General features: G+C 47.8%; 1 protein-coding gene across 5 annotated transcripts in view; it reads right to left on the minus strand.

The window, feature by feature from the left end:
• LOC137802403 (seizure protein 6 homolog) overlaps positions 1 to 12,681 on the minus strand; it is a 92,319-nt gene that overhangs the window by 34,008 nt on the left and 45,630 nt on the right. For all 5 annotated transcript variants that reach the window (XM_068600229.1, XM_068600228.1, XM_068600227.1 and 2 more), the window contains exons 2-3: positions 8,248 to 8,961; positions 7,704 to 7,825 (exon numbers count right to left, since the gene is read on the minus strand). In XM_068600229.1, the coding sequence (XP_068456330.1) occupies positions 7,704 to 7,825; positions 8,248 to 8,961 (836 nt within the window). The remainder of the gene's footprint in view (positions 1 to 7,703; positions 7,826 to 8,247; positions 8,962 to 12,681) is intronic.

A 12,681-nucleotide genomic window follows, 5' to 3' on the forward strand; every position in this document is an offset into this window, starting at 1 on the left:
ATTGGCCTTTTTACAGATGGCATGTATTCTTTCTTCACTCTTTTATTAATGCATCCGTTAGCACATCTGAGTTAGCTGTCCACAGAGGCTCTCACTGAAAACACGCTGAAAACATCTGCTGGTGCTCTGCAATGAACATTTACAGTGACTCACAGGAGCCGTTGCTGGTGCAGAAATGAGCGTAATCAAAATGATCTCCGTGAACATGGAAAGGAAATCGCCGAGCGGGCAGTAAATCAACGGCATCGGACGCAGCAGCTGCAGTGTCATCATTCTACGGCTGAAGCGGACGAGCTCGCCGTACACGAGCTCGCCGTACACGAGCTCGTCGCCGGATCTGAGGCTCACGTTTAAACACTCTTATTCACCACCAGTTGGTGTTTTTGTGTATTTCTGATTAATTCATACAAAACAGCATCCAGTGTTCATTATATAGAACACGTTATCTTAATGAACATTCACCGTCTACACACAACAGCAAGAGCCTTTCCTGTCTAAAACAATGGACCCTTCCCCATCAGCTCAGTGTTAATGACAACCTGAACACAGCTCATTGTCACATTTTGCAGTTGCCAGAAAAATAAAAACTGACAATCCTGCAAACCACGGATAAAATGAACCGGAAATATGTTTCAAATGAACATTTCTAAATTTCAACACATTGAAGTGTTTCATTCACTTGTAGAAGTCTTGGGATCTCAATTCCGTTTAGATTTAGACAACACGACTACAAGTAAAAGATTATTATTACGATTTATGATGATGACATCACCTTTAGTTTGACTGAAGGTGACACACCGTGTTGTGTAGTTCTGCTCGTAGTTGTGTTCATCCAGTCGGCTCAGAGGACACCTTCCCCGCTATAACTTTCATTTTCGTGTTCTGTGATGTCAAAAACAAACATCCAGGACAAAATGTGCTGTGAACTTATTGACGATGAAGTTTACTGATGAGATGAGCAACTAAACTCCTGTGATGCCGCCAGCATCGCACCATCCTCTCACAGCCCATCACCTTCCCTCCAGACGCGTCCAGCCAAGTGGACGTGAAGCCCCTCAGCATTTGAACCACGTTCATGAGATGAGACTCCTGCGCTCTGATGAATCAGTCTCACTCACCCGGTTGCCTCTTGGGCCTTGACATCCCCGGTTATTTGCTGGCGTGTGCATTTTTTGCATGGATTTAAATTCATGCATTGCTAATTGCGCTTCATATTTTCAAGCGCACATCTCCCCCTCCCAGCCTCATCGTGACACTGAGAGTTCCTGGCAGACAGAGTTTTCCTCCTGTGACAGCTGGCTGGGTGAGGAGCAATTAGTGTCACCTGAAAGCATTCCTCCGGGACGGCTCGGCCCATGAAAACTCATCTCAGAAAAGCCCCGGCACCCTAAAAAGCTCATCAAGATCAAACTGGCCTTCTTTATGTCCTCCCCTGCTCCCTGAAGGCACAACACGATGACGGCTTCCCTCTGCCTCGTCTCAAGTTGATTAAAGGCAGCGAGCCCGGCTCGGCCTCCATTACTCAGCCAGGCTCAGTTTCTCTGCGACACATCTGCCACGCGTTGCGTCGTTTGTGCCGCATGGTGTCCGAGAACAGAGAACGTCCAAATCACGGGCACGGCCTCGTTAAAACGCAGCGTTCAGCACGCACGACGCGGGAGCTTCACTGGAGTTTAAAAGGGGAAACGTTTTGTTCCTCCAGAACACTTTCTCGTGGCCTTTTCATTTGAGAGCAACAAAACTCATTTACCCCGCCCCCCCCTACCCACACACACACACCCACACACACACACACACACACCCACACACACACACACACACACACACACACACGGCCAGGGTCAATGCCATGTGCATTTTCTTCTTTTGTAAGAAAAACTGGAATTAAAATGGGAGTGAAAAGATCAATACAGCAATTCACCCGGCACAGAGAGGAGGCTGTGTGTCAAGTATTTCTGCTGCTTATTAACATGGCTATTGATTGGAGTCAGAGGAGCGTGGTCGCAGAAGGAGCATCAAATACCAATCGTTAACCCTCAAGTCGGCCTGGCTATAAACACTTGGCATGCGCTGTAACATCTCAATCCTTGAAGGGATTTCTCTGGCGATGCACCTCGACCCCTCACAGCCTCCTCATTAGCACATGCAGCCTTGAGCTCATTAGATGTTTGCTTCTTAAGTTTTATTTTGTCTTGCTTGGAAACTTCTGAAACAATATTCGCTCATTTGAGGATGAAAAACTCGGCAGCTCTAATTTACCCCACTGAGACTGGAGGCATTGGTTTGATATGTATGAGCTTCAATTAGAGAAACAAACAAAGAAAGTGGTGTGATCTCTTTCACTTGGTGGTCAATTGCTGTTTACACCAACACAATCAGGAATATTAAATATAAAGTATTCATATGAACCAGAACGAGTCAAGAGAGTAGTGAACCTCTGTTTAATTCACCAACAGCTGCAGCTGGTTGCGCCACCAGAGGAACTGGAGGATGGAACAACTGATGAATGACAGCAGGTGGAAACAGAAAAAAGTGAAAGAATTGGGAGAGGAGAAGAGCCAAAGCATGAGAAATACAGTTGACCTCAAAACCCTCTCCAGCTTTTAAATGATGCTCCTTTTAAACCGGAGAGAAAACGGAAACCATCGATCAGCCGTTGTGGCAACGTGAGGAATTGGTCATGTCTACACTCGTGTCAACCTCAGTCCTTCACAACAACCTCAGTCCTTCACAACAACCTCAGTCTTTCACAACAACCTCAGTCCTTCACAACAACCTCAGTCTTTCACAACAACCTCAGTCCTTCACAACAACCTCAGTCCTTCACAACATCCTCAGTCCTCTCCTTCACAACAACCTCAGTCTTTCACAACAACCTCAGTCCTTCACAACAACCTCAGTCCTTCACAACATCCTCAGTCCTCTCCTTCACAACAACCTCAGTCCTTCACAACAACCTCAGTCCTTCACAACATCCTCAGTCCTTCACAACAACCTCAGTCCTTCACAACAACCTCAGTCCTTCACAACATCCTCAGTCCTCTCCTTCACAACAACCTCAGTCCTTCACAACAACCTCAGTCTTTCACAACAACCTCAGTCCTTCACAACAACCTCAGTCCTTCACAACAACCTCAGTCCTCTCCTTCACATCCTCAGTCCTTCACAACAACCTCAGTCCTTCACAACAACCTCAGTCCTCTCCTTCACAACAACCTCAGTCCTTCACAACAACCTCAGTCCTCTCCTTCACAACCTCAGTCCTCTCCATCACATCCTCAGTCCTCTCCGTCACATCCTCAGTCCTCTCCTTCACATCCTCAGTCCTCTCCTTCACAACAACCTCAGTCCTCTCCATCACATCCTCAGTCCTCTCCTTCACAACCTCAGTCCTCTCCATCACATCCTCAGTCCTCTCCATCACATCCTCAGTCCTCTCCATCACATCCTCAGTCCTCTCCTTCACATCCTCAGTCCTCTCCTTCACATCCTCAGTCCTCTCCTTCACAACAACCTCAGTCCTCTCCTTCACAACCTCAGTCCTCTCCTTCACAACAACCTCAGTCCTCTCCATCACATCCTCAGTCCTCTCCATCACAACCTCAGTCCTCTCCTTCACAACAACCTCAGTCCTCTCCTTCACATCCTCAGTCCTCTCCTTCACAACAACCTCAGTCCTCTCCTTCACAACATCCTCAGTCCTCTCCTTCACAACCTCAGTCCTCTCCTTCACATCCTCGGTCCTCTCCTTCACAACAACCTCAGTCCTCTCCTTCACAACAACCTCAGTCCTCTCCTTCACAACAACCTCAGTCCTCTCCATCACAACCTCAGTCCTCTCCATCACATCCTCAGTCCTCCCCATCACAACTCTCTCTCAGCGAGGGAGGCGGCGGCCATGACACCGAGCTGCAGCAACCTGTCAGACCTCTGAGTCCGGAGACGCAGGCAGAACACAAGGAGGCAGGAAGCCTGGAAGAAGCTCGTCCACTGGATTTACCTGATCACATGAAAAAGTGATTTGACGTATTTTAATAACACAGCCAGGAAAACCTCCATCTGTCCTTTAGTGAAAGCTTTTAGCAAAGAGACCTCGGAGACAGACTAGCAAACATGTTTTCATAAATAATACATGTTCACATGAGTAACAAGGCTGTTTTGACCTGTCCATGACATACAAAAGGTTACATTAATACACTGACAGTATATTGTGTATTATAATGATATGCTCAAGTGGATGGTACCATTGATTCTTTTAAAATATTAAAACCAGCATACCGTGAACTTCAAGGGCAAAACTGAATAAAATGAGCCCTGAAAGAAAGCTTCCATATGACAGTAACTCGCTCTTCAACCCATCTTTAACGTGAATCATCATTGCTAAATTTGATCTTATAGCTTGCAATGTCAGATAAGAAATCAATATCTTAACATGATGTTATCTGCATCCTGCGCATTCTTTCACAGATTCAACTTTCGGACGTGCAGTGGACACTACAGTGCAATGCTGGATATTTTTGTTTGACTTCCTCTCCAGGCGTTGAAAGTTGCATCAGCCTCTTAATATTTAAGCAATTATTCTGCAAATAAATTGTAAGACGGCCAAAATCACCAGATGGAGCGATGCATTATATGCTGTTAGAAGTGGCCGAGGGGTTGGAGAGCAGTAAATTCTCCTGATACATGTTTCATCCTCCTCTTCTGCAGGCTGCCAGACGGCTGAAAGGAGTATTGACTAAGCACAGAAAAGGTCTGATCTTGCTTATTTATTCCCCACCAATCTCTGTGATTCCTGATGGAAACCACAAGGTCCTCTGAGTGCTATATTATGTTGTACCAAACCATACATCATCATAAATATGAATCATTCCTTTGCCCTTGCAGACTGCTGGTTTGTCTGCTAGCATGACTCCCATAGCGGAGGCCGGCGGCCAAACCAACGTGCACTTCTTCGTGCTCGACACCTTGAATGCTATCAAGACCAAAGAGAATTTTAAGATCTATATTTCTGTTTCTACAAATGAGGAGGGTCTGTGATCCCAGCAGAGATCGACACACAAGTTCATCAGAAAAGTGGAAGAAAATCCAACAACAGTTCATTACTTCACTACTTTGTTATTGGAGACGATGATTTGAAAGGATTAGTGTCTTAAACGAACCGCATGAAACACGACTAGAAGCACAAGAGCCTCACAATGAAAGGACCTATTGATCTAAACGCTTTCATTATTCTACTTGTGTATTTTCTGCTGGTTGCCAATAAAACAAAATGATTACTGCTGCTCAGTAAATAATCTGCCGTTCGTCACATTATCTTTACAATAACGACACTGCAGTCGCGCCTCTCGACACGACATTTAAAAAAGAAAAACTAATTCATACCTGTCATGTCCCCGGACTGGTGCAATACTCAATAAAGCAAAGTCCAGAATGAATCAACACTGTTCATATAGAGACACCTGTGTGTGTGTGTGTGTGTGTGTGTGTGTGTGTGTGTGTGTGTGTGTGTGTGTGTGTGATGCGACCTATCGAGCCGCTGCACATGCGTCCATGTTCTTCTGCAGCAGGTGAGTTTATGAAGAAGTTCATAACTAAAAGTCATCCTGTAAAACTCTTCTGCTCACATTACGTTTTCTGTGCACAAGTCTACGTTTTCATCTCCTCTATTCCCACAGCAGCTCTGCAGCGACCGCCTGCAGCCAGAGGAGCTTCACTCACAGCTGTGAGGCTTCAAGCCCTCGCTCCATCGTCACCAGCAACAAACAGGCCGCGGATAGCATCCGTAGTGCCGAGCAGTTGTGTGTGTAGTTTGCCATGAGATCAGGTCCTGGAGGAAGGAGATCAGGTCCTGTAGGAGGGAGATCAGGTCCTGTAGGAGGGAGATCAGGTCCTGTAGAATGGAGATCAGGTCCTGTAGGATGGAGATCAGGTCCTGTAGGAGGGAGATCAGGTCCTGGAGGAGGGAGATCAGGTCCTGTAGGAGGGAGATCAGGTCCTGTAGGATGGAGATCAGGTCCTGTAGGAGGGAGATCAGGTCCTGTAGGAGGGAGATCAGGTCCTGTAGGAGGGAGATCAGGTCCTGTAGAATGGAGATCAGGTCCTGTAGGATGGAGATCAGGTCCTGTAGGAGGGAGATCAGGTCCTGGAGGAAGGAGATCAGGTCCTGGAGGCGGGAGATCAGGTCCTGTAGGAGGGAGATCAGGTCCTGTAGGAGGGAGATCAGGTCCTGTAGGATAGAGATCAGGTCCTGTAGGAGGGAGATCAGGTCCTGTAGGAGGGAGATCAGGTCCTGTAGAATGGAGATCAGGTCCTGTAGGATGTAGATCAGGTCCTGTAGGAGGGAGATCAGGTCCTGGAGGATAGAGATCAGGTCCTGTAGGAGGGAGATCAGGTCCTGTAGAATGGAGATCAGGTCCTGTAGGATGGAGATCAGGTCCTGTAGGAGGGAGATCAGGTCCTGGAGGATAGAGATCAGGTCCTGTAGGAGGGAGATCAGGTCCTGTAGGAGGGAGATCAGGTCCTGAAGGATGGAGATCAGGTATGTGTTGCCCGTCCCTCTCCGTCAACACAGACCAGCAATGTGTTGCCCGTCCCTCTCCATCAACACAGACCAGCAATGTGTTGCCCGTCCCTCTCTGTCAACAGACACCAGCAATGTGTTGCCTGTCCCTCTTCGTCAACATAGACCAGCAATGTGTTGCCTGTCCCTCTTCGTCAACATAGACCAGCAATGTGTTGCCTGTCCCTCTTCGTCAACAGACACCAGCAATGTGTTGCCCGTCCCTCTCCGTCAACAGACATCAGCAATGTGTTGCCCGTCCCTCTCCGTCAACACAGACCAGCAATGTGTTGCCCGTCCCTCTTCGTCAACACAGACCAGCAATGTGTTGCCCGTCCCTCTTCGTCAACACAGACCAGCAATGTGTTGCCTGTCCCTCTTCGTCAACACAGACCAGCAATGTGTTGCCCGTCCCTCTCCGTCAACAGACACCAGCAATGTGTTGCCCGTCCCTCTCCGTCAACAGACACCAGCAATGTGTTGCCCGTCCCTCTCCGTCAACACAGACCAGCAATGTGTTGCCCGTCCCTCTCCGTCAACACAGACCAGCAATGTGTTGCCCGGTCCCTCTCCGTCAACAGACACCAGCAATGTGTTGCCCGTCCCTCTCCGTCAACAGACACCAGCAATGTGTTGCCCGTCCCTCTCCGTCAACACAGACCAGCAATGTGTTGCCCGGTCCCTCTCCGTCAACACAGACCAGCAATGTGTTGCCCGGTCCCGGGACATTGGACCAAAACGAGTCTTCACTCTTTCAAAGGAACCTTTTTTCTTTTGTGCTTTCAGACTCGGCAGTCTAAAACTTCTTTCAGCTCATTGTTTGTTTTTTATGGTCTGCAACTTTACTGTTTTGGTCAAGTTTCACGGCTTTTACTATTTCCAGATGCAGTCTGCAGTTTTTTGAAATCCTATCTGTTGAAGCCACTGCAGCAGCTTGAAGTGAAAGAAAGTGAGCAAACAGCCAGTAAACATCTTGTTGTTCCTTCCTGGAACGCAGACAAACTATTTACTGTTTGTTTTAGGCACCTTTGACACAAAAATAAATCTATACATTCTTTTTTAAAGATGCAATTCATCAGAAGTTGCACAGATCGTTAAGGAATTGCTAATGAGAGGCAACTTCACAAGAGCCATGGGCACTGACCTGGAGCTCGATGCCGTATCCCAGGTAGACCGTCAGCAGGTAGTTGCACTCCGCCCCCGAGTCAAGCCGCTGCAGGATTTTGATGCTGCCCTCGGGGTCAGTGAAATTCAGGCTGCACGGCTCTGTGGGAGACAGTAAAAAGACAAGTGATTCCCTTTTTCCCGGACCAGTGATCTGTCTGACAGCACACCTGTGTCAGCGTGGCCCCATCACCCTCTAACTAGCGCTGCAGATTTCCTCCCCGCTCAGCCCTCTGAGGCCGGTGGAGAGGACGGGCAGGACGCGTCGGGGGAAATCAGATAGTTTCTGACACATGAGGGACTCAGTTATCCGCTGGAGGGACGAGCAGCAGCGTGCGGCATGCCAATGAGCGGCATGTTGATGACCTGCCGCCTAATTGTCTTGTCCTAGAGGATGGATGTGTTAAATCTTTGGGGAGAGGTACCTTCAATTTTGAATTTCCATCGGAGCAAAAGTTATTTGGATGCGGCTGCTATTTATTTAAGAAGGTCGTTTTAAGTCAGAGGAAACATGCGCCGCCTACCTGCCGTCTGCGTGGTGGTGATCGCGGTGGTGGACGTCGTGTTGGCAGCTTCCTCTCGGGAAGTGAAGTTGGGAAGAGGAAGATCGGGGCTTGTTTTCTTCTCCGTGGTTTCCCGAGCTTCTCCTTCGTCCGGCCGCACTGAGGAGGGTGCCGGGGTCGCTTCTATGGGAGGCGCACTCCAAACGTGAGGCTGACTCCTGTGCGACGAGAAGGACGCCACTGAGTCTCTATTATTTGGTGTCACTTGAGTGGTGAAGGAGTCCGTTGTCGGCTGTAGCTTGTCAGCCCCCCTTGTCTTTGAGGACTTCTTGTGAGGGGCGGACACGGGGGGCCTTGGTGTTGTGGGGGAAAAGGTGCTCAGTGGGGACGTGGCCGCCGCAGTGGAAGTGGAGGCGATGTCTGAAAACGCCGGGGCGTCCTCGTGGGGCACCGGCCGAGTGACAGGGTCTCTAGCATCTGAGGCAGGCGCAGAGCCGGGCATGGTGGGATACGCAGCCACGGAGCCATCCCTCCTAAAAAAGTGCTGGTCTCCCTGGAAACTCCTCGTCAGCAGGTGCTCATGAAGCAGCGGGCCCCTGAGCACAGGCCGGTGGTTGGGCATGTTCACCGGCGAGACCGTGGTGACGGAGTGGACTCGGCTCTCCGGCTCCTGCGGGGACGAGTCCATGTCTGCGTCCAGCATCCTCGGACTGATGCCGCTGTTCTCCTTTGGCGCTAAGAGTAAAAGAAAGACAGAGAATACCGTCGTATGAGCGACACAAAGGAACCGTTCATGTCTTCACACTTTGACCACAGAAGCATCAGCTGATCGTCTTCAACATGATGATGAGGCGAGAGACTGTCCTCTTGTATGATGTAACACACATTGCTATTTAAATCAGTTCATGGTCCAGTGTGTGTGTGTGTGTGTGTGTGTGTGTGTGTGTGTGTGTGTGTGTGTGTGTTGGGGGTTAGGGCAGCAGCACAATAATCCCTTTACTCTTCTTTACAGAAGCTTAAGTAAAGCACAATAGTCCAGTGCGTTGCATATGTAGGTCACTACCAGTACGGCATGATATGATGCAAGAACACACACCGTTTATTTTCAAGTGCATCTTCAGTGTTGGAGAAATATTGTTGTGCTTGACATGCCACATTTCATTAAAGAACATTCTCTAATTCAGATTTGAAGATGTGACGATAACTCCTGACAGTGGTGAGTCGCGGCTGCAGAAAGCTTCTTAATCAAAGGCTCCACAATCGCACCCTGCAGGCGCTGCAGGCGCCGAGCGCAGAGACGCTGCACAAATACTCTGCTTGCTTGTAAGATACAAAGAGTTTAAAAGCACATATTTTTCTAAGGCATTCTCATGTAGGCGAGTACTGTATTGTCTTTGTGTATTCAGCCTCACACACACCACTCAAACAGAGCAGGCATTGTTCAAAGTTTCACAAGGAAAAAACATTCAACCAGCGTTTAGTCAGTAAAACACAAGAAAGAAGACACGAGTTCTGACAAACTGAGCGTCATTTAAAGGAACCACACAGTTCCAGGTCAGGATGGAAAAACTCACCGACCACAGAGGAGGTGATGCTCCCCACACCTCGTCAACCAATAATAAAATGGCCCCGTCTGGTTGGTTTGGCCCAATAAAGCACGGAGACACACCGAGAGCTCGTCCCTCTTCTGGTGACTCTCAATCAGAGCAAACAGACTCATGTCACCACAGAACTACGTTGACATGCTGCTCTCCAGCCTGCCGGCACGTGTTGGGACGCTTCAGACAAAAACACAAGAATGTGCGTTGTATCTTACAGCCCTAAAAAACACTTCCTCATCTTTTACTGCCTCTCCATTTACAGCAATAGATCATTCTGAAATGACGCAAAACTGATTATTGATCAAGCAAACATGTGCGTCTTTTTCCAGTGTGTAGAAGAGGCTCTTTAATTATCCAGGTCAGAAGAATCTGGGTTCAACTCTTCACCTCTAAAAAGTGAGCCCAATATGGAAGTCAGTACTGGATGTCAGCTTATCCGCTACAGCTCGGGGTGAACAGCCGGATCGTCAACGCGCTGGAAGAGTTCTTTGTTTCCTAAAGCACACAGAGTCCCAACCAGCCCCATCGAGCCTCCTGGAGCTTATTATCTGCTACGATTCTTCACATCGGTTGTTTGGACGAATGCTAATGAATGGACGCTTCCACCGCTGCAGATCCTCCAGATAGTGTAAACATCAGAAGACTTGGTCTTAGTTCTTTGGTGGCTTTGACAGGACAGCAACCCTGAAATGATCAAATGTTCTCCAGCTGGCTGAGTTATACACGCTTAGGATTCACAACCTTTTTTATGTGGAAATGTTTTTTTCCATATCTTTGGACGAGTGCTGCCCGTCTCTGTGTGTCTGGTTGAGACAGAAGTTCCCTGCTGCTAAAACACTATTCACCATATTTGTGTGACGTTGAGACGAGCTGACTGAACATGTCACACCTGACCGAATCCTTTCTTTCTCTTTGGCATCGGCACCATCTGCATCTTTCAACCTTCTCCATATCATTTCATCCACACATGAACCAAAACCTCGGGCGTTTTTAGTAGTTGTACCATGTAAGAATGATATAAAAAATGAAGTTCATATAATCCTCTTATGTGAGCATGAAACAATGCCATCTGCTTTGACACCTTAATTAGCGTGAATGTGTTTGTCTAAATGAGGCAGAAAGGCTGGCAGCACACATTCCTGCACGGAGATGAAAGGATGGCGAAGGCTGGGACGTCGTCATGGTGAGTGTTTCTGTCAGCGGCTGCGACAGGATGAATGCTTCACATTGAATCAGGTGGAAGATTCCTTTGGAAACGGCCCTGAGAGGTCAGGTGGATGGTTCCACGACGTCTTTCAGATGTCAAGTCACATGCAGCGGCACGAGTGAAACTAAATAAAGAATTCTTCAAAGCACAACGTCTCACACTGTGTCTGCGAGGTCCGTCTCCAGCTCGTAACATTAAAACATGATCCAGCTCGTATGTTCTGCCACTGGCTGGCTCAGTTTGGGGTTTATTGATCCCAGAAGGCAAACACTCACAGTGGGAAACTATCTTTGTCTGTATTGATTCTGTTGGGGCTCTCATAATGGGTCACGCACATTTTGGGTTTTAGAGGAGAAGTTGTGTCTGAATGAATGTAAAACTATGCCGAGTGCCACAGGAGAGGCTCTGCTGCTCCCAATGAAAGCATCTCCAAACCGCTGTACCGCTTTGCTGATGCAGAGTAGTTTTCATCATGCTAATAAAAGTTTGATGCGGCGATTGGAGAGGAAGCGTAAACACGTCTGTTGTAAGTCTCTCCCGGCTGACAGGATTGACACACGGTTTCACATCACACTGGCAGATGAGACAACACCACATTCATCTTTCCTGGCGACGGAAGCAATTCAAAGACCTTTTGATGTTCTGAGATGGAGGAGGAGCATTTCCTTGGAGCCTTATTCTGTCACAACAAAAGCAGCAAAAGCTGCACTCTGAAGGCAAACTAAGCAAATTTGACATGTCTCACAACCGGCGAGCATAAAGAGTGTAAAGGGAGGTCTTCATGAAGGATTAGTTCATGAGGCTGCTCTGCTGCTCATGATTGCAAAGTGGAGAGGAATCTCAAGTTCGCTGTACAGCTAGCTGGGAAGCTTTTGACTAGATCATTGTTATTGCTGCACCAAACCTTCTGGTTTTATCTTCATCTCTGCGTCTCTCTTGTGCCGGTCAGCTGTTGACCATCCGGCTGCCGCCCTTCAGTCGGAATATCGAGTGGAAGTGGAGTGAACAGAGAACTGGGTTAAACCAGAGTTTCTCATACACAGATCAATACAGGATCAATGTGTACAGGTTGGAGAGCTCACGGTGGTGATTAGAGGAGTAGTGCTGCTACCAAACTCTTCTCATGGCTCAGCCTTAATTGGCTGTTTACAGTTGAGGTTTCACAGAGCCGGAAACTGAATTACAAATGTCACTTCAGGATGTGAATCAATGAATACGAAGAGACAGAATGTTAGTTGCAAATGTAAAGAGGTTTTGTCATATTTACACAAACAGGAAAGTTACTCGTAACCTTTGAAATCTTTTCTGTAACTGTGAGCAGCTGAAAACCGGACGACGTGAAATTTCAAATGTTCCTCTAAGATGAGTATTGTTGAAGTGCAACTCGGCAAACGCACAACTGTAGAGGAGATCACCTCTAGAAATCTACATTTGGACAATGAAAGCAGACTCAAGGCAACGTCTTCCACTGCAAGTAGAAAACATTGCACCTCCTGGAATCTGATTGGCCGCCCGCATTGCCAACTGAACACAGCAATCAATCAATCAATCAATCAATCAATCAATCAATCAATCAATCAATCAATCAATCACAGCCCTGTTGGGTCGCAGCCTTTGTGCAGAGCAAACATCTTGGTGACAGTATGA

The sequence above is a fragment of the Clinocottus analis genome, unplaced genomic scaffold (genome assembly GCF_023055335.1).
Source record: "Clinocottus analis isolate CAN_PGR_092001 unplaced genomic scaffold, fCliAna1.0.p SCAF_5, whole genome shotgun sequence".
Lineage (NCBI taxonomy): Eukaryota > Metazoa > Chordata > Actinopteri > Perciformes > Cottidae > Clinocottus > Clinocottus analis.